Source organism: Schistocerca americana, chromosome 8, assembly GCF_021461395.2.
Source record: "Schistocerca americana isolate TAMUIC-IGC-003095 chromosome 8, iqSchAmer2.1, whole genome shotgun sequence".
Taxonomy (NCBI): Eukaryota; Metazoa; Arthropoda; class Insecta; order Orthoptera; family Acrididae; genus Schistocerca; species Schistocerca americana.
This window is the reverse complement of record NC_060126.1, coordinates 101,207,140-101,230,127: the sequence shown is the minus strand read 5'-3', so window position 1 is coordinate 101,230,127 and position 22,988 is coordinate 101,207,140. Positions and strand designations below refer to the sequence as shown.

Sequence of the window (22,988 nt, the reverse complement as noted above, 5' to 3'; positions counted from 1 at the left end):
AGAATAATTTCGAACCTAAAAGATCTGACATTTATGTCGTTCTTAAACATTTTACTGGCACATTTGTGTAATATATCTCAAAGTGTAACATGCGCAAAGAGGGGCAATATTATATGTGAAAGCTTTCCTTTTCTTGTAGTAACACTACGTATATTAATTTAAACCATTAACTTTTCCTATTTCTGTGTTCGCATTACATATCGGTGGTGTTGCTATTGGCTGACTACATCACGTGTACTATGTTCTGAATATCCGCTGTTGTCGGCTGGCGAGTTCACGTGATGTGAGCTATGACTGGCTTACAAAACCGCATCGCAATCACGATTTCAATGCTTCAGAAAGTAACATACGGCGTTTGGTGGAATTCAAATTTATACTTTCGTAATACGAAAATATGCAGTGTACGTGTTGCTGCACATCAGACATCTTCCCAAAACGTGTTTTGTTCCCTGAGTTTCGTTTTCTAAAGTGCCAGGAATTTCTACACTGCTGTATAAAACAATAAACATTCAAAAGACTGATAAGTTTTACAGTTACAAGGAAAAGTATACTTTCACTTAACACGGAAAAAGTGCATTTTCACCCAGGAGGAAGTGTACTTTTAACCGGAAAAATCTGGGAATTTTTTTCCTCATCCACATATACACCCTGATAACGGTTTCCTTACCAGGGCATTTATTACACAAACTCATCATGTAGTCATAACTGTTAGTGTCACAGACCATTAAATCTAGTAATGCTTTGTAGTTAAGATCACAGAGTTTCGCACCCGCAATCATCAGTTTGACATTTTGATGATATAAACAAACAGACAGAGTGCGTCCCTGAGCATCCAGCCAAAATACACCACATAGGGTGGAGGTCACAAAATTTTGACCTCCCAATTTTGCATTCAGGATGAGAATTTTTGAAAGCTACATAAAGTTCATTTAAATTTGACAGCACTAGTCGTTTCTGCTTTGTTGCTTTAACTCCATTTATAACAACTCTTTTGCTATCTTTGCAACCTGGGCACATTCTACTGTTTTCATCATCATCTTCAAAAAAACTGCTGGTTCTTTTTGATTGTTTCTTCACTTATACCAACTCCTTTCTTCTTTCCTAAAACTGGAAGAATGCCTTGCTCTTTCGCTAATTTTCGGGTTAGTTTAACCAAACGATGAGAAACATTGAATTCATGAACTATTTTTTTTCTCTTGATCATGAGTCAGGGAGCAAACTTAAATTTAACTTTTTCGTCTTTAGATGTCAGTAAACAATTAATTTTTAATTTTTCTATTAAGCTCAAATATTCAGTGTCAGATGATGCTGGTGGTAGGTTTTCTTCTTTGGAAATAATGTTATCATCTCTATTATTAAAGCACGATTCTAAGTCTTTTCTAATTTTGTCTGAAATTTGTTGTACCTTATTTTCAATAGCTTTTTGTCTTTTTCTGCTACTTAATTTTATTATTGTTGAAGCAGGAGATACATCTAAATTAGAACAAGCAAAATCCAATATCCTAACAGCTTCCTCATTAGGAATAGAAAATTTCGGTAGTAAAAGGAAAACGTGTACAAGTTGTCGGAATGAAATAAGGAAGCTCAACGAACAGATATCCAGTCTACGGTTTACAGTCGATGCTCAGAAGGTGGAAATAAGTAAACTACAATCTGAAAAATGTGAGACGCTAATGAAGAAAGAAGACTCGCTCTCGGGAAAATGGAAGATAATGACTGAAGGAATTTGTACTCAGATGATAAAAGATCTGAGAGACAGTGAAAATTTTGTGCAAAAAAAACCTCTCTTGAAGTGCTTTCTGCCATGGATTCAGTGAACACGTTGAAAAGGGTTGAAAAGTTGGAAAACAAAGTAGGCAAACCGTTGCTCATTGTAAGTAGGTCAAACCGTGAAAATACTACGTCAGGAGATATGCTAAAAACTCCGAAAATAAGGGCACACACCTACACTACCACAGACTTCAACGCAACAAAGCAAACTACGTTAAAAAAACGTATCTCCAGCGAAACTGCAAACCAAAGAACATTTAGAATATGTGCAGCAAAAAAACAACACTTGTTAGGTGAGAAGAACAACATTAAATCCTCCAGTTACAAAAAGTGTGAAACACAAAACAATCTGTGTGTTAGGTGACAGTCACGGCTGTGAAATTTCTGCAATGTTGATCAGAACATGTAGTTTCAATGCATCTGGTTTCATAAAGCCAGAGGCTCCATTGATTGAAATAACGGACCTAACAAAATCAACTGGCGTAGCTAGTTTGAATAAAGACAATTTCACCGTGTTAATAGGAGGATCAAACGATGTCTATAGAAACGAGGCATACAAGGTCATTACAGAAATGAGGAGATGTTTAAATAATTTAACCCACACAAATGTACTCATTGTGAACATCCAACATTGTCATGATTTACCACCCTAGTCATGTGTGAACCGCAAAATTAATGTTGCAAATGAGTGTATCACTGCAATATGCACTAACTTTAAGAATGTTGATATTGTAGATATAAACAGATTGGAGCGAAGGTTCCATACAGTCCGTGAACTTCATTTAAATACACCAGGAAAGAAATTAATAGCCAAAAAAATATGTACTCGCATTTCAAAGAAGAGTGAAGAATAAAGTATAAGTGACAAACAAACGGAGATTAAGAAGTGCTTTAGACGAGTTACAAGCTGTGCCATGGGCCAAACGCAAATTACCAAGTGGTTTAAACTGATTAGGCGAGAAACAAACAATCAAGTTGTCAGCCAAACAAAAATTACAAAATGGTTTAAACTGAAGAGGACAGATGTGGATGAAGCAAAACTTATACAAGCTCCAGAAGTTAACTCACCTGCTGATTGCCACTAGCAAACAGAAACCACACACAAGAAAGATGCCGGAAATTTTTTAGGGTAAGTGCTGTGTTAGAAATGCCATTAGATAAAGAATCAGAAACCGTTCAGTCACTCTCAAATAAAATTTCCATGTTGGAAGCACTACCCCAGTATGCACTAAATGTAGATATAATTTGCATTACTGAACATTGGCTATGAAATGACAAAGTAAAATTAACCTCGATCTCAGGATATAGATTAACAAGTCATTTTAGCTGAGAGTTTTCCAAACATGGTGAAAGAACAAATAAAGTTCTGTGATGTCAGTAAAAGTTATACTGACTCAATTGAAAAAGACTGTGAATTTTCCATTTCTAAACTGGCAGAGCTCAATTTCATAGTTATTGACATGTATAGAGTACCAAGTGAAAACCTGCCAGTCTTCATGAATAAACTAGAGGTTCTGCTGAACAGGATCAGTACACTAAATATGAAGATAATGCTTTGTGGGGATTTCAGTATTGATTTTTCAAAAGACAGCAGCACCAGAGATGCTTTCATAAATATGACCAACACATTAATGTGATCCCCACAATACAGTGCCCAACAAGATTAACAGAATGCACAAATTCCATTATTGACCTAATATTCATCTCAGAAACAAATTACAGATTCACAAGCAGAGTACTGAGCATGGGTTATAGTGATCATGAGGCACAGCTGCTGTGTATAGAAATGCCAACAACTGGCGTTCTACGGATTGGAGCGTGGAATGTCAGATCCCTTAATCGGGCAGGTAGGTTAGAAAATTTAAAAAGGGAAATGGATAAGTTGAAGTTGGATATAGTGGGAATTAGTGAAGTTTGGTGACAGGAGGAACAAGACTCCTGGTCAGGTGAATACAGGGCTATAAATACAAAATCAAATAGGGGCAATGCAGGAGTAGGCTTGATAATGAATTAAAAAATAGGAATGTGGGTAAGCTACTACAAATGGCATAGTGACCGCATTATTGTAGCCATGATAGATACGAAGCCCACACCTACCACAATAGTAAAAGTTTATATGCCAACTAGCTCTGCAGATGACGCAGAGATTGAAGAAATGTATGATGTGGTAAAAGAAATTATTCAGATAGTTAAGGGAGATGAAAATTTAACAGTCATAGGTGACTGGAATTCGGTTGTAGGAAAAGGAAGAGAAGGAAATGTGCCGGCCGGAGTGGCCGTGCGGTTCTGGGCGCTGCAGTCTGGAACCGGGCGACCGCTGCGGTCGCAGGTTCGAATCCTGCCTCGGGCATGGATGTATGTGATGTCCTTAGGTCAGTTAGGTTTAATTAGTTCTAAGTTCTAGGCGACTGATGACCTCAGAAGTTAAGTCGCATAGTTCTCAGAGCCATTTGAACCATTTGAAGGAAATGTGGTAGGTGAATATGAAATGGGGGTAAGGAATGAAAGAGGAAGGCGCCTGGTAGAATTTTGCACAGAGCATAACTTAATCATAGCTAACACTTGATTCAAGAATCATGAAAGAAGGTTGTATACATGAAAGAGACCTGGAGATACTAGAAGGTTTCAAATAGATTATATGATGGTAAGATAGAGATTTAGGAACCAGGTTTTAAATTATAAGACATTTCCAGGGGCAGATATGGACTCTGACCACAATCTGTTGGTCATGAACTGCAGATTAAAACTGAAGAAACGCAAAAAGGTGGGAATTTAAGGAGATGGGACCTGGATAAACTGACAGAACCAGAGGTTGTACAGTGTTTCAGAGAGAGCATTAGGGAACAATTGACAAAAATGGGGGCAAGAAATACAGTAGAAGAAGAATGGGTAGCTTTGAGGGATGAAGTAGTGAAGGCAGCAGACGATCAAGTAAGTAAAACGACGAGGGCTAGGAGAAATCCTTGGGTAATAGAAGAGATATTGAATTTAATTGATGAAAGGAGAAAATATAAAATTGCAGTAAATGAAGCACACAAAAAGGAATACAAATGTCTCAAAAATGAGATCGACAGGAAGTGCAAAATGGCGAAGCAGGATTGGCTACAGGACAAATGTAAGGATGTAGAGGCTTATCTCATGAGGGGTAAGATAGATACTGCCTACAGGAAAATTAAAGAGACCTTTGGAGATAAGAGAACCACTTGTATGAATATCAAGAGCTCAGATGGAAATCCAGTTCTAAACAAAGAAGGGAAAGGTGGAAGGAGTACATAGTCTATGCAAGGGCGATTTACTTGAGGACAATATTATGGAAATGGAAGAGCATATAGATGAAGATGAAATAGGAGATTGATACTGCGTGAAGAGTTTGACAGAACACTGAAAGACCTAAGTTGAAACAAGGCCCTGGGAGTAGACAACATTCCGGTAGAACTACTGATAGCCTTGGGAGAGCCAGCCCTGATGAAGCTGTACCATCTGGTGAGCAAAATGTATGAGACAGGCGAAATACCCTCAGATATTATTCAATCTGTATATTGAGCAGTATATTGAGCAAGCAGTAAAGGAAACAAAAGAAAAATTTGGAGTACAAATTAAAATCCATGGAGAAGAAATAAAAACTTTGAGTTTCGCCGATGACATTGTAACTCCGTCAGAAACAGCAAAGAACCTGGAAGAGCAGTTGAATGGAATGGACAATGTCTTGAAAGGAGGATATAAAATGAACATCAACAAAAGCAAAGCGATGATAATGGAATGTAGACGAGTTAACTCAGGTGATGCTGAGGGAATTAGATTAGGAAATGAGACACTTAAAGTAGTAAATGAGTTTGCTATTTGGGGAGCAAAATAACTAATGATGGTCGAAGTAGAGAGGATATAAAATGTAGACTGGCAATGGCAAGGAAAGCGTTTCTGAAGAAGAAATATTTGTTAACATCGAGTATATATTTCAGGAAGTCGTTTCTGAGAGTATTTGTATGGAGTGTAGCCATGTATGGAAGTGAAACGTGGACGATAAATAGCTTAGACAAGAAGAGAATAGAAGCTTTTGAAATGTGGTGCTACAGAAGAATGCTGAAGATTAGATAGGTAGATCACATAACTAATGAAGTATTGAATAGAATTGGGGAGAAGAGAAATTTGTGGCACAACTTGACTAGAAGAAGGGATCGGTTGGTAGGACATCTTCTGAGGCATCAAGGGATCACCAATTTAGTATTTAAGGGCAGTGTGGAGGGTAAAAATTGTAGAGGGAGACCAAGAAATGAATACACTTAAGCAGATTCAGAAGGATGTCGGTTGCAGTAGGTACTGGGAGATGAACAAACTTACACAGGATAAGTAGCATGGAGAGCTGCATCAAACCAGTCTCCGGACTGCAGACCACAACAACAACAACTGAAGGCATAATAATTTCCAGAGAGAGAAACAGATTTCTGTAGTACTGTTGTAAGAAATATAGTGTAATCCAAGAATTCACAGATTGTTCAAAAGCCTACAAAAGAATCTATGGTAGAGTAATCAAAGAGGCAAACATTATGTGGAATGACCATTTGATAAAAAAACTCATCCAACTAAATGAGATCCACATGGAGAGTTATAACGAAAGAAACTTGTAGTTCAGCGCCAAAGAAAAAGAATGTATCATTAACACCAAAATGCTCAAAAGTCCAGACCCAAATTCAGTTGTGGAAAAATTCAGTGAATACTTCACTAGCTGAAGACCTCATTCAAATAAACCGTCGAGGACCAGTCCCAAGTTTCTCCAGCAAGTCAGTCATCTCGACTGCTTCTATGTATGTTTATGAAACAAACCCCAATGAAATTATAAGTAAAATTAAATCATTAAGCAATAAAATGTCAAGTAGTCTTGATGAAGCACCTGATTTCATATTGAAAACATGTGCTCACCACATAGCAAACCCCTTGGCAAAAATTTTCAACCCCTCTTTAAAAACTGGTGTATTTCCAGATATTTTTAAAATACCAAAAGTTTCACCCTTGCTTAAAAAAAGTTCTCCTGAAAAAATATCAAACTATCGACCTTTGTCACTGTTAAGTTCCCTCTCAAAAATTCTAGAAAAACTCTTCTATGACAGGCTTTTAAGTTTCATAAAAAAATATGCACCTCTTACAGTACAACATAGTTTTAGAAAGTCTAAATCTACACAGACAGCAATTTTCGAATTCTTAGACTGCATTTTAAGAGCCCTTGATCAACATAAATTAGCTGCAGGTATTTTTCAAGACCTATCAAAAGCCTTTGATGTCCTGGACCGTAACATTCTGCTCAATAAATTAGAAAGACATGGAGTAAGAGGTGTAGCACATAGCTGGTTGTGTTCATACCTAAAAAACCGCAGGCAGGACGTATCACTTCAGTATGAATTCAACAAAATGAATAAAACAAGAAACAACTCCTTTCTTTCTAGCGAATTACCAATAACATATGGTGGTACCACAGGGCTCAATCTTAAGTCCACTACTTTTCTTGATTTATGTGGACGACTTAATTGAATAAATGAGTCCTACAAAAACTGTCCTGTTTGCCGATGACACCAGCATATTGCTCACTGGATCCAGTCCAGAAACTTTGCAGTCCACAGCAGAAAGTTCTATGAAAATACTTGCTGAGTGGGTCACAAAAAACAAACTCATTATAAATACTGAAAAAACTGTGTGTGTCGTTTTTCATTTAATTCCTCCAACTAATCAAATATCTGTTCAAGCACAATTAAAAAATGATTCCCTAGAAAATGCAAGTGTCACAAAATTTTTGGGTCTATGGATTCAGCAAGACTTAAAGTGAGACATACATATAAATAACTTGTCTAGGAAACTATTATCTGTGTGCTATGGCCTAAGAATTTTATTTTAAAGGCTACAACAACCAAAACAACAGTACTGCATGCATACTATGCATAGTTCCACTCACTAGTCCGATATGGGATCATTTTCTGGGGATACTCAACTCACAGTGTAAAGGTTTTTTTTAGAATACAAAAAAGAGCTCTAAGAATAATTTGTGGCCTTAAAAAGATGGAGTCCTGTAAATCCAATTTTACTGAGCTTGGTGTTCTAAATGTTCCAAGTTTATTCATTTATTAAACTATCTTGTTCACTGGGGACTATATCCTGAAAACAGGCAAACTGCTACAGAACAAAACTGTACAAACTATAGTACCAGAGAGAAGTCAAATATACATCAAAAAATCACAGAACAACCACTTATCAGATGAGCATAATTAACATTGGTGTAATACTACACAATAAGATACCAGAGGAAATAAAAAATGCTACTCATCCAATATTTAAAGCTAAACTAAAGGCATTTCTAATAAAGCGCTGTTTCTATTCTGACAGAGAATTTCTGAATACGTAACAAAATTAAATGTAATAGGTACCTATTTTTAATTTGCGTAATATTTTGCTAACACTATGTATTATTGTAACTTATCTTTGGTCTGTGCAATATCAGTTGTACAATTTGTGCTGTATGATAAAACTGGACCAATAAAAAATCAAATCAAATCATAAATGTCATTTACAAGGTTACATGATTCTGGTTCTAGATTCACAACAAATATTTTTGAGTAATAATTTGGGCACAAGGAATTTCCAGGAACCGCATTACGTTTCACTTGGGAAGCTGTTTCACCTTCACATAACAAGGACAAATGTTCAGGTTTTATATCCCTCAAACCTTCAGTAATAGGCTTTTTATGAACTTTAAGTGAATGACAGCACTTTCTTCCAAAAATGTGGTTGTACTTCAGAATATATTTCTTCTCATGATACTCACACACTGATGTTATATAAGAACTTACTCTAAATTTAAATGAAGTTTGTCTAACTTCATCAAAGTCATTGACATTTTTCAAGTTTTTTGAAACTGAACCGTAAACTGTTTTGTGACACACTTCACTTGCTATCTGTCCAACAGAGCACTGTTCATCTATGTTATTGCATTCCAGTTAATCTCTCAAAATTAATTACAAGTCACATACAGAACAAAGCACATAACACATTCTACACTCTCGATGAAGTATGTACATCCACTCCAACAGAGGTTTCAGAATAGACTAACTACAACAGTGCCACACCCAGCAAAAATTTACTTCTTTATTGACAATAAACTTAAATGTAAATAGGCATTTTTATTACCATAGAACAAAAGCGAAAGCTCCTATTGTTTAATATTGCATTATTAAAAATAAATAAACTAAATGAATATTTGGTGATAGTGTTAACTAAAAATATGTCACAATTAAATTTTATTATGATGGAACAATAAACCATTTAAATAGGCAACAGCCATAAGATCAGTTGTAGAGAAGTGTGAATTATTTCCTCATTTTAAAAAATTTATATCTTTGTTCAAAGTCAGATATCAGTGTTGAAATTTTTACAGTATGTTGCTATCATATAGGTGTACAAACTGTGCAAAAATCATATTTTTATATTCAGTCCCACCTGAGAACTAACCCCAAACTTAACAAAAATGAAAATTTTCAAATTTCAAAAATTCATAAAAAATTAAGGAAACACTTGTAAGTGTTCTTGTTCTATATGAGGCTAGTAGTGTATGATATCTAACTATAGGAAAAAAATACTCTCTCATAACTCACTCCTTGTTTGTTATTTTTGGGCCTAAAAAGTGGATCTTTGAAAATTTGGATACCAAACTTTGAGGGTCATTTTGACTGGTTATTTTTGAATTTATGGTATTTTGTGTAATAGACAATCATGTCAATTGCAATGTTGTAACTTACCCCAGTGCAGAGATTTTCATATTTTTCCTAACATCTCAAAACTGAAACATCGTCGCACGCTTACAAACAAAAATGGCCGCCGTTCAGTAAAGGTGAAAGGTAAAATTTTTTAAAAAACTGTTTTGAACTTGTCAAATATAGGGCAGTCACATATAAGAAAAATTAAAATATTTAAAATTGGTCAAGCAACCATCACTGGACCACTTCATATGGATTGACCCTCTATGGATTCTGTAGTTGCTGCATCTGCTGAGCCTGCAACTGAATACTCTGAGTTAACAACAGTTCTTGTGGTGCACAGGCCACAACCAAACATACAAAAAAAAACACTGTACAGAAATAAGGTGCAGCTACTGAGCTATGCTAGAAGAAAGTACCAGTTAAAGTCACTATATGTATCAGCCTCCAAAGTAGTGCAAGAAACTCTTGTCAGTGCCTCCATAATAGTGCAAGAAACTCTTGTCAGTGCCTCCATAATAGTGCAAGAAACTCTTGTCAGTGCCTCCATAATAGTGCAAGAAACTCTTGTCAGTGCCTCCATAATAGTGCAAGAAACACTTATCAGTTGCAAGACAAATGTTCTGAAACAAACATAATAATGTTTCATTATATATAAAAACAAAGATGAGGTGACTTACCGAACGAAAGTGCTGGCAGGTCGATAGACGCACAAACAAACACAAACATACACACAAAATTCAAGCTTTCGCAACAAACTGTTGTCTCATCAGGAAAGAGGGAAGGAGAGGGAAAGACGGAAGGAAGTGGGTTTTAAGGGTGAGGGTAAGGAGTCATTCCAATCCCGGGAGCGGAAAGACTTACCTTAGGGGGAAAAAAGGACAGGTATACACTCTCGCTCGCTCGCACGCACACACACACACACACACACACACACACACACACACACACACACAGACACAAGCAGACATATTTAAAGACTTAGTCTTTAAATATGTCTGCTTGTGTCTGTATGTGTGGATGGATATGTGTGTGTGTGCGTGAGTGTATACCTGTCCTTTTTTCCCCCTAAGGTAAGTTTTTCCGCTCCCGGGATTGGAATGACTCCTTACCCTCACCCTTAAAACCCACTTCCTTCCGTCTTTCCCTCTCCTTCCCTCTTTCCTGATGAGGCAACAGTTTGTCGCGAAAGCTTGAATTTTGTGTGTATGTTTGTGTTTGTTTGTGTGTCTATCGACCTGCCAGCACTTTCGTTCGGTAAGTCACCTCATCTTTGTTTTTATATATAATTTTTCCCACGTGGAATGTTTCCCTCTATTATATATATATTAATGTTTCAGTAATACACAGAAGCTGTGTGGTGGACAAGCATGACAAATGTCCACAATTGTGCAAGAAAGGCATATACAATAAGTGCACTTGGTGAAATGTGGAAACCAAATACAGCAGAACCAGTGTTCTTGGCAGGCAGCAAGAAAAGCAATAAAACAGTGTAGCCAATGTTCTATATTGATGAGAAGTAAGACCCAGAAGCAAACAAATGGAGTTTTTCTTCATTGACAGAGGTTTGGATGTCCTGCGGTGATGCCACCATTTGATAGTTACTATGACAGAGAGCAAAAGAATGAGAGTCAAAAGTACAGTGACAAATTTTGTTTACTTAACTCAGTTTCCAGCGACAAGTCCAAATCGTAAACAGTACAAATCCATGAACAAGACAAAATTCATAAATATAACAATAACAGACCACAATTAGACAACTAGCCAGGCCCGGCGTCCATAAGTTGGTTTTGGCAGCAGTGCTTGCCATGCGAACTGATAAGGGCACGTCCTGTAGGAGGCTGCAGGTTGGTGGTGCAGTTACGTGGTTGTTGTCAACTTTGCAACATGGGTTTGCTAGGTGTGGTATTGGAAAAGGTGTGACTAACAGAATGTGAAAACTTGCGGCTCATTGCAAAACTCATGCTGTATGTCAAGGAAAACAAACAGTCTGATATGATAGGAAGGAAATTCAGTTGTGGGAATGGTTATGATAAATTTAAAAAGAATAAAGGCATTATTACTAGAAGCAATTGTCATGAACAAAAAATGTAAACAATGATATTAATCATTATTTTGTATATCTTCTGCCATACCTTATTTGCTAACTTGATAATGGTTGTCTTCTTACTATCTAAGGTTGGCACTGAGTAACATGGACTAGTGGTAAGATATTGGTCTCTTATTTGGGAGGGTAGCAGTTCAAATTCTAATGTTTCTGCAAGTTTTCCATAATTGCCTAAGGCAGCTGGTTAAATGGTTAAAAGGGCTTTGCTGGTTTCTGTCATCACGCCACCACAACCTGAAATGATCTCAATGTCACTGCAAACTTACACCTTACATCTTCTCAGATCAGTGTATGTTACCGTTTTAAAACATATGTATGTACAGGGTGCAGCAGCATTCCTATTAAAAACACACAATCAGGCAGTAACTGTAACTATTTATTGACATAAGAGGTTGTAAATAAATTAAAGGTATGCCATTTACTAATGTGTAAGTCATTGTCTATTGCGTGGATTACTTTTTGAATATGACTCCTGTCAAATGATACCCCCTCTGCACAACACATTCATCTAGGTGGCATTGGAAGCTTTCCATAACTCGGCGTAACGTATTCCCTGGGACATAGAATGGAACGGTGGCACAATGTGTTCGGAACACTTCTTGCTTCAGGTAGCCTCAAAGGAAAAAGTCTGCACATGAAAGGTCAGGTGAGTGGTCAGGAAATGTCACCAAAACGGGAAATGTGTGTTGCAAGAAATCCATGCAAATTCTGGCTGTATGCGAAGTCGCTCCATCTTGTTGAAACCATAATTGTTCCACATCGACCGTACCTAATTGGGGAAGAACGAAGTCTTGCAGTATCTTTATGTAGCGTTCACTGTTGACAGTTACAGCCACACTGCTGTCATCCTCAAAGAAGTAAGGGCCAATAATCCCAAAGGAAGCAACTCCACACCACACTGTGAGACGAGAACTGTGCAAGGGCTTGATGTGCAGTTCATGCGGGTTTACTTCACTCCAATTACGCATATTCTGTTTATTCACTGAACCATATAACTCGAAATGAGCTTCATCTGACATCAGGATGGTGTGCAGCATTTGCGGATTTTGGTGAAGGAGACCATGCATGGTTAAGCAGAATGTTTCTCATGAAACCCGATTATGAGGCCTAATATCTTGAACAATCTGCAACTTATATGGGTGAAAATGGAGGTCTTCGTGAAATATTCCCCTGTATGAGTGATCAGTCATATGCACAGTTCGTGCATGACGATGAGCAGAGCTTTTTGGGCTACACAATAGTGCAGCACGAACATTTTCCACAGCTTCTGGTGTCCGCACAGTTCTTTCACTTGTTCCCGGTTAGCCATTGCAAACAGAACCTGTTGTTCAAAATTCATGTACCCACTTCACAATGGTCCGTCCATCTGGAACTTTCCCATGACGTCCCAAGTTGAAATGTTGCCTAAATAGTTGCTGCGTAGCAATAACGGCCGTTATTCTTGAAATAACTTTCAACAGCAAAGGCACGATGCTGTGCACTCCACCGCTCCATATCACTGTCACACTCGAAACGACAGCGCATTAGTTCACGAATGCGGCACTAGCTGGTATGCATTCCTGCAGTACGTCATTGTACTACGCAAGTCAAATTGCGCTTTGATCGCTGCTGCACCCTGTATTTTGCTTCTCTTATTCTTGAAGCTTCCTCCAGTTCTTTGTAGATATGCAACAACATAATTTTAAATCTGTTACTATATTATATCATTTAGCGCTAGCTTTCTATACCCATGTTAAAAACATCTTTTTGGCATACAAGTTACAAAAGATTTTAATATTTGTTTGTTCCAGGCAAGATTTTTACAGTCTGTGATGGAACTCGTTCTCTTTATTCTATGTAGTCTGATAGGGCCTGTTACGGATATTTATATGCTCAATTTCCCACTCATGTTTTATGATTATGTTTTTAAATGGTAACAGTTGACAACACTTTGTTAACTGTTACCATGTGTCCTGTTGTCTTTTTTCTTTGTGCTGTATTTGTACACATTTCAGTTAAAATGTTGGTGGTGAGTTTGGCTAAGTTATACTAGTTTCAAGTTCTACAACCATTTTATGAAGATCCATCTCAGACTACACAAGACCACCCAACATATAAAATTTAATCAAATTTCCAATTTAAATAATGTAACCCATAACACATTAATCTAAAGATTAGAAACAACTCATTGCTGATATATATTCCATTAAGATTAATTAACCTTACAGGCCCGCCATTAACAGAGGCTGAGAAGCAGTTATTCTGAAGGGGCTCAAATATAGCATGAACTCAAAGATAAACCACCAGTACATAGAACAATATTATTGTGGAAACAAAATGACTTCTAACAGCAGAAAAGCACCTTTAAAACAGTCTGGTGACTGTAGGTCCAACTAGGAAATTGGTGGAGGAGAATGTGGGAAACATACAGCCAAACCACTAAAATGTGGACTGAAAACTTTTTTCATTGAGATCATCTCAGTATTTCACAAAGTTTTGACGTTTCCGTTAAGAGCTCTTTAGCTTCTTACTTCAGTTTATTGTTGGTAAAATTCAGAAAAGCTTGACTATTTTGCAGTACTTTCCCTCTTGCTTTTTTAATTCTTCTTGTAGTTTATCAACAATTGTGTTGTATACACACGCAAAATTTTCTGTCTACTCAATTTTTCTGATTTTTCTCCATCAGGGAATCTTCTTCTTATTTTGCGTTTACTTTCATCGCTAAGTGCTTGATACCTAAAGTCGTTTTTGTATTCATCATATTTTTCCCTAACTCTGTTGAAAAACCAAATCAGTGCTTGCAACCCATGACACTAAGTTTGCAATTGTTCGTTGTTTTTGTCGATTTGATACAACACATCATGTCAGAAAACAACCAGTATAGCTGTCGCCAATTTTTTAGCTTTTCCCAAGAAATTCTTATTTTTGGCTTTTCTTCTTTGTTTTTGACAATTTCCTCAAGTGACACACAAATGTTGTGATGATTCTATTGAGCAGCTAACATTGCTTCCTTATAACGTGACCATATAGTGTCAGACAGTGTATTAAGTTTCGCATTATTCTTCACAAGAGTGTGGCAACAATCAGTAGAAACTGCAAAAAAGTCAATCATTGCAATACTTGGGCTAGGAAATTTAATAAGGGCGCATAAAATGCTAATGAATTCAATACCTTTATCTTTTCAGCTAAACCTGAATCTTTCCCACTCATGGTATTAAAATTGCCCTATGATTGCAAAAGACAATCATCTGTCCTAATATTGTATTTTCCAAAGAGATCTAGGATACCTGTCCTAAGACCTTTTCCCAGATATCTGTGTATGGGAACAAAACACAAAAATCTTTCATAAACCCATCCCTCAAAATGATACCTTACGAAAACAGCTCGCTGATCTCCATGTACTGTGTCAGCCATTGAATCGATAACTAGTCTGAAGTACTTGGCTGTTTGAATTTCGCCAACTGTTTTACTCAACACCTTGTTTTCTGTAATGCCAGTGAATTCTTCACAAATAATCTAGGAGTAATATGATCAACTACCATGACTTTTAGAGCTGTGCTTCTTTTAAAGATGGGTTAATGGGAACCTAAATAGTTGCCATTCTTAGACAACTCAAAATTTTGTTGTGACCACGAAATGCAAGTCCTCTTATTGCCAAATATTTAATGACTTCTATCATGTTCTGAAGCATTTCATACCAATAATTTTCCACTGTCTTAATTGTATGTAGCCATTCACTGTCACCACATCACCAGACTTGCTTCACCTGCCAGATACTGTGGTCGTGTGTGTGTGTGTGTGTGTGTGTGTGTGTGTGTGTGTGTGTGCGCGCGTGTGCGTGCGTGTGTGTGTGTGTGTGTGTGTGTGTGTGTGTGTTTTCAACAAAGGCCTTATTGGCCGAAAGCTCACTTTGTGACAGCCTTTTTGTTGTGCCTATCTGCAACTCAGCATATCTGCTATATGGTGAGTAGCATCTTTTCCTTTTCAAAATATTCTTACATTCCATCCTGGATTTTCCATTGTTTAACTAGCAATATGAAGTGTACTGATTGAAGAAAATGTCAGATTTCAGAAAAGTATATGTGGTGAAGTTTCCATCAGACCTTCAACACAATCAAAAGAGTAGAAGTCTTCTGATCTATGCTCTGAGGATAACGAAGCGCAGTTGGGAGCGAACAACAAGGAGAAGTGTAAAATCCTTGTCAGATCCTTTAAAAGGCTACTGAATAGTGAATGTACATGGCAATCACTATCTATGGGAGATATGAAGATGAACAAAATCTGACTCTCGACCCTCCAACGGATGTAAAGCTAACATAATTATTCAATAACTGAAAAATAATAAAGCAACAGTTGAAGGTGGCATAGTAGCAGTATTCCTCAGAATGAGAAATACAGAAATTTTGTCTGACCCTTTTATTTGAGAGAGGAAGAGAATCCCTGAAGACTGGCTAATGCCTCTCATATATCCACTTCACAAGATAGCAACAAGAAAATTGTTGAGAGTAAGGTAGGAAAGAACAGATTGCTACTTAACCATAAAGAAGACACATTAAGTTGCTGGCAGGCGCAATTAAGACACTTATATATAATTTTTGACCACAACCTTCATTAGCGAAAAGAGAAACACATCTTGGGCCGAGATGCTGGAGTTGGTGGTCATGGGTGTATGAGGTGTGCTTACTTCTGTGTATGAATGGTGTATGTTTCTCATTTGCTGATGAAGGCTGTGGCAGGAAGCTTTATGTAAGTGGCTTCTAATTGTGCCTATTTGCAACTTTACATGGCATCTTTACGATAAATAGCAATCTGGCTTTTCATACATTGTTGATGTTCTTACCTGTAGTTCCATTGTTTAAAAGTGTTAACATTTATAGACGACTTTATCTACTTTCAAATTAATGATATAATTATAATGGAAGGAAACATTCCACGTGGGAAAAATTATATATAAAAACAAAGATGAGGTGACTTACCGAACAAAAGCGCTGGCAGGTCGATTTATCTACTTTCAGTATTATATAAAATATTTTGCAAGGCACTGCAAACTATGGAAGGAAGATTCGATCCTGTACTGGTGAGAAGCAAGCAGGGTTCCGGGAAGATACATTATGAGTTGAACCAATCTTTGACTTTAAGAGCATTTAAAAGTATATAATGCTGGAGTACAGGAAGTTCGTAACAAATTGTAGACTGTAAGAAAGCCTAAGACACTACAAATAGTGTGAATGTTTGTGCTCCTGAAAGAACTCGTACTGGATAGAGAAGCAAAAGGAAAATTCATCTAATGGACACTTAATATGCCAAATCAAAGGTTAAGTTTATAGACGAGATCTCAAGTTTACTGTGCGATAAAAATGATAAGAGACAGGAAGCTGGGCACTACCTTTCTCTGCTGCGCAAGCTAAGGAGCGAATGGAAAAATGCAGTTCCAGATAGGAGCTTCCATATTGGAAGAGAATAAACTGGTATATGGATAGAATCTCTGGCATACAAAAATATTGTCAGTTACTTTGAAGCAGCAAAAAGAAAGAACTTAGCTGCACCAAGTTACATAGATAAGAAAGAGGCAGGACTCTTAATTTCATGCAGTGAGGTAGATTATATGACCATCATCAGAAGTAACCCACATTCTTTGGAGTGTGGAAAAGGAAAGTCAAGAGAGGAAAGGTCTTAAAGAACCTTGAAGAAGGAAAAAAAGTACAGGAAAGAGATAGAACTTTGTGATTGAGGAGTGTGTGAGGAAAATTGAAATCCCTTGTCAGCTAGCTAAGGACACCTATAACAAAATAGGGTGATTACATGATTAGCACACAGCCAAGTAGGAGTATTGAAAAAAATATAAACCATTATAAAATTATCCATATATGGTGTAAATAAATGAACTTTTGTTTTTTCCCAGTATATTAGGTGGAAGCTAGTTTTCTAGGAGAAAGTTGTTGTATCATACCTGAGCTTCCTAAAATGTACAACTGCTGTTGGTACCTATTCAAGGTTCCTGAGTAGAGGGGTTAAAATGGGACATTTTGTATTTATTTTTTATGTGATGTACTATTTGAGACCTTGTAATTGTAATTAACTGGTGCATAAACTATACATTATGTGTTTAATAAAATATGTAGTAGTAAAACTTGAGGGTTTTGTAATAATGTAATGCTCCCACCCTTTAGTGTTTTGGGGTTAAAGTAAAAAAAGTTAGCACTGAAAGTACTGTATAATGGTTGTCTTTCAATTAGAAACCTTGCTGTACAGTCATAAATTTTTAACTTTCTTTTGTATATACTTAAGTGAAACCCTGTAAAAATTGAGACAATACGACTATGGCAAGTGAGGAAATAAATAGTCTTACTGACATTCAGTGTATATTAAACAACTGTTGGTTATGTTAATTATTTGACAGCTGAAATTGTTTCATCCTCCACCACCCTCCCCCACCACCACCACCACCAACAACAACAACAGCAGCAGCTAATTCCACCATCCCATAGAATTGTCGATAGAATCCTGTACATAATGTTCCTGTTATGCGCATTAATTTAAAATCTCTTGTTGCATTAAGAAATTGTGTGCAAATATCATATATTTACTTCAAAATGAATGTTTGAATTTCCTTCAAATCGTTACTTGGAAGATTATCATTTCATGCTTGACTACATAACACTTTTTGCCTCCTCCAGCACCAGTTCGTCACAAGGCAACGATCACCGCATATTCTTATTGACCTTATTCAACGAACAAAAGCAGCAGTCCGTGAACTAGATCATCTGAATTACAGAAAAATGAAGAAAATCCTCATGATCGATGCATTTGAAACAGAGAGTAATCTAGGAGATGCTGATGGTAAGCAATGTTTCTCTCTCTTTCTAAAAAAATTGAGGTAACTTATATCCAACTCTACTTTCTTCATGTCGTCACAGCACATATATGATGCTCTGTGAAGCTTATTGTATAAGAATCCATACAGTATTCATTTTAACCTTAGTTTTTATGTAATGTTTGCTTTATATGTAACGAAACAGTGGTATGTGAAATTGTGAATATCATCAGTGTTTCGCTACGGTCGCAGGTTCGAATCCTGCCTCGGGCATGGATGTTTGTGATGTCCTTAGGTTAGTTAGGTTTAACTAGTTCTAAGTTCTAGGGGACTAATGACCTCAGCAGTTGAGTCCCATAGTGCTCAGAGCCATTTGAACCATTCATCAGTGTTTAACATCATTAATTTTGTTTCAAAGCAAGAAAACCAAATGTTGTTAAGTTCTATAAATAGCGATCATTGTTGGCACGGAAGCTGACAAATGTGTAGTTACCTCTTTTTTTCTGTTACTTTAGAGATGTTATACATCTAAGATTAAATTGAGAATCTGAGATATGGGGTGGGGGGTATGAGGGGAGGCAAATGACACCCTCTGTTAGTTTCATGGGGAATAACGTAATAGACGGTATTTCTCAACAAATGGCTCTGGGTACACTTATTAGTATCCTGTATGTGTCTAGCTTTTTTCAGACTAATGTTAAATGGCTACGTCTGTCTGTTAGGTAGTACAGAACACTATTTTGGGTTTTCAGGCATAATTTTTCTTCCAGGGCGGAGAGATGTGGTGCAGTGTACTGGGGGAGTAGTGCTCAGAACTGTCAAGAAAAAAGTTGTTTATGTGGTGCTTAGAGCCACCTCTATTTGATGATTATAACTATTTCGAAATTATTTTCCATCCTAGAATTTCTATATTCCATATGCTAATACACACGACTTGTTACACCCTGTGGTTGGGGCCCTGTCTGTTACGATAGCTGCACATGCATCTCCATGAGCCATACGACTCCCAATAACAGCATAACACAATTCTAGTATCACATCATCATCCCCTCCCTCACATATCACTCCTGTTCTGCCTGTCTCTGTGTCCTTTTTATCTCTTACACGTGACGATAAATCCCAAACAATCAAATGTATTTCGTGCGCGTAACGATATCTCACGCGATCAGGTATATCTCAGTCACAGTACTACCCCCTGCCACCAACACAATTCCTTTCACTCCTGACATCCATCACAACATTATTCAACACTTCCTGCAGCCTTTACCCGCCACTTTCATCACAAACTTCCTTCCCCAGTGCAAGGCCCCACCCCCCCTCCTCCCCAACACAATGGACCCCTGCTCTATTTATCTGCAACAGTTCTGAAAAGTTTCCCTATCCCTAGCCAAAACCATGTCCGTATCCTGTTCCTTAAATGCTGCCTAAGCAATGGCATCTCCCCACTCACTAACCATAAAAATCCCATTTCTGGATCCCACACCTCCTTCCACAATGACCTTCACCTTTTCACATTCCACTAGTCACTTCCCTCACAAACCTTGTTCTACATAAACACGTTTCCACAGCACAGGCATCACAAACCACCTCCACTCCCTCCGCAAATTACTGCTGCTGTGCAATTCCCACTACCTACACCTTATCACTGAAATTGAAATCCTGACACTCCAGCACCTAGTAGAACGTTCCGTACACCAACTCCACAAGTTATCCAGCCTGCTGAAATCCTACTCCCACCTTGTGGCACCACTATCCAACCCCAACCCTACTCTCAATGCTCCTCCTCGTCAACCCCTCATAGCAGCCAAACCGTGCCTAGCTGACCTTCTCAACCTTCCACATCCTCCAAAAACCCCTACCAGCATTCCCTGAAATCCCGAACCAAAACATTCCCAGAAGACTTTTGTTAACCTCTCTGCCAGAATCCTCAGCTCCACAAAAGTCCTGTCTAAAGGCCTCATATTCAGCCCTACTCCCAGATTTAAACAGGCTGGGCTTGTGAAAGACCTACTCTCATTCTCCCACTCTTTACCGTAGAAGCACTTCTTTGCCACCAACCCCTCCAACCGAAACCAGTCCAATCTTAACGTCAAATGCTGCCTGTCCCAGTTATACCACCATCCAACCATGACCCTCCCACACTGCTGCATAACCATCCCCTAGTCACCTTCCAGAAATTGCAAACTTCCAACCTGATCTCACTGTCCTTCCCAAGTCCCTCACTAAGAACAACCACCTTTCAGCGGATCGTGACCTAATCATCCTCCTGGCAGATAAGGGTTCCACCGCTGTTGGGATGAATTGTAGTGACTACCTGGCAGAGGGCATCTGCCAGCTGTCTGACACCTCCACTTATAAGCTCTGCCAAAGAGATCCCATCTCTCCAACATAACCTCCAATCCCTGCTGAAATCCTTAGGCTCTTCGCAGAATCTCTCCCCTGAATCTACTGCCTGCACATCCCAGCAACAGCCTGCGTACCCACCTTCTCCATGCTCCCCAAAATACACAAATGTGGGCTGGTTACGATGCCCTCACCAAAAGAAACTTGACCCATGTTGACCAACACCTACAACCAATTGTAGAAAACATAGCCTCCCACATTAAAGATACCAATCACTTCCTGCACTGGCTCTCCATCATCTCCACACTCTTGCCTCCTGGGTCCCTTCTCATCACTGTAGATGCAACCTCCTTATACACCAGCAACCCGCATGCCCATGGCCTTGCCATGCTTGAACACTACCTCTCCCAATGCCCTGCAGATTCTACACCCACCACTTCATTCCTCGTTCCTAACCGACTACATCCTAACCCCTAACTGCTTCACCCTTGAAGGGAAGGATACAAACAAATTTGTGGCACAGCCATGGGCACCCACAATGCACCCTCCTATGCCAACCTCTTCACGGGCCACCTAGAGGAAACATTCCTAGCCTCTCCAAACCCCTAGTCTGGTTCAGGTTTATTGACGACATCTTTATAATCTGGACCCAAGGCCAGGACACCTTACCCTCATTCCTCCACAATCTCAACACCTTCTCTCCCATCCACTTCACCTGGTCCTCCTCTACCCATCGTGCCACCTTCCTAGATGTCGATCTCCTCCTCTCAGATGGCTCCATCCACACCTCAGTCCACATCAGACCAACCAATCACCAACAGTACCTGCACTTCGACAGCTGCCACCCTTTCCACACCAAAAAATCTCTCCCATACAGCTTGGCCACCCTTGGCAGACACATCTGCACTGATAACTGCCTCGCCCGTATGCTGAAGGCCCTGCAAAGGCCTTCGCAGACATGCAGTACCCTCAAGATCTAGTACACAAACAGATCCCTTGTGCCATATCCTCACACACACCTGATCCTCACATCCAACCCAAGAACCACCCACAAAGAAGTGTCCCCCCTTTGTCACCCAGTACCATCCGGCTGGACTGGAACAACTGAACCACGTCCTTCATCAGGGCTTTGATTATCTATAATCATGGCCTAAAGTGAGGGACATCCTCCCCCCCTAAAGTGATGTTGCACCACCTACCCAACCTCCACGACATGCTAGTCCATCCCTATGCCGCTCCCACCTCCAGTCCCCTGCCACAGGGATCATACCCTTGTGGAAGATCCAGATACAAGACCTGCCTTATCCATCCACCCTACACCTCCTATTCCAGTCCCTTCACAGGCTTATCTTACCTCATTAGAGGTTGGGCCACCTGTGAAAGCAGCAGTGCTATATACCAGCTCTGATATAACAACTGCACAGCGTTTTACATTGGTATGACAACCAACCAGCTGTCAGCCAGAATGAACAGCAACCATCAGACTGTTGCTGAAAAGAAGGTGGACCACCCAGGGCACAACATGCAATAGAGCACAACATACGAGATTTCAGTAGCGGCTTTGTAGTCCGTGTCGTCTGAACCCTCCCCACTACCATCAGCTTATCTGAGCTGTGCAGATGGCAACTATCCTTACAGCACATCCTTTGTCCCGTAACCTCTCTGGCCTAAATCTAATGTAACTCACTGCCCCCCTCCCAACCCCACTAAATACAGCTTGGTGTGCGCAGGCGTCTGTGCCTGTGCGCGCGTGTCTGTGCCTGTGCGCGCGTGTCTGTGCCTGTGCGCGCGTGTCTGTGCCTGTGCGCGCGTGTCTGTGCCTGTGCGCGCGTGTCTGTGCCTGTGCGTGTGCGCGTCTGTGTTACCTTTAGTGTGTGTATTTGTCGATAATACAGCACTTTTGCCACTAGGTGAGCCATCTCCTTTATTCCTAAATAATTCGTTATTCTCAACCAGAAATTTCTGTACACGATTGTTTTACATACCCTATTAGAGTTGCACTATGCACATATTAAACAATTGAAACTCCAGGTTGGAATAACGATGACAACATAAGGAATAGGATAGATTGGTGTTCACTGTAAAGACAACCCATTGAGTTGCAGACAGGTGCAATGAAACGACTGTTACACATGGTCAGAGCTGCTTATGGTGGCAGCCAAATGTGTGTGAAGTTCACTTGCTTGCATGAATGTGTGTAGGTTTTCTTTCCCGAGGAAGGCTTTGGCCAATAGCTACA

General features: G+C 39.0%; 1 protein-coding gene across 4 annotated transcripts in view; it reads left to right on the top strand.

Moving 5' to 3' along the window:
* The window catches only part of LOC124545999 (serine/threonine-protein kinase Tao), a 230,593-nt gene that overhangs the window by 59,859 nt on the left and 147,746 nt on the right, over positions 1-22,988 (top strand). For all 4 annotated transcript variants that reach the window (XM_047124968.1, XM_047124967.1, XM_047124966.1 and 1 more), the window contains one exon: positions 18,270-18,432. In XM_047124968.1, coding sequence (XP_046980924.1) covers positions 18,270-18,432 — 163 coding nt within the window. The remainder of the gene's footprint in view (positions 1-18,269; positions 18,433-22,988) is intronic.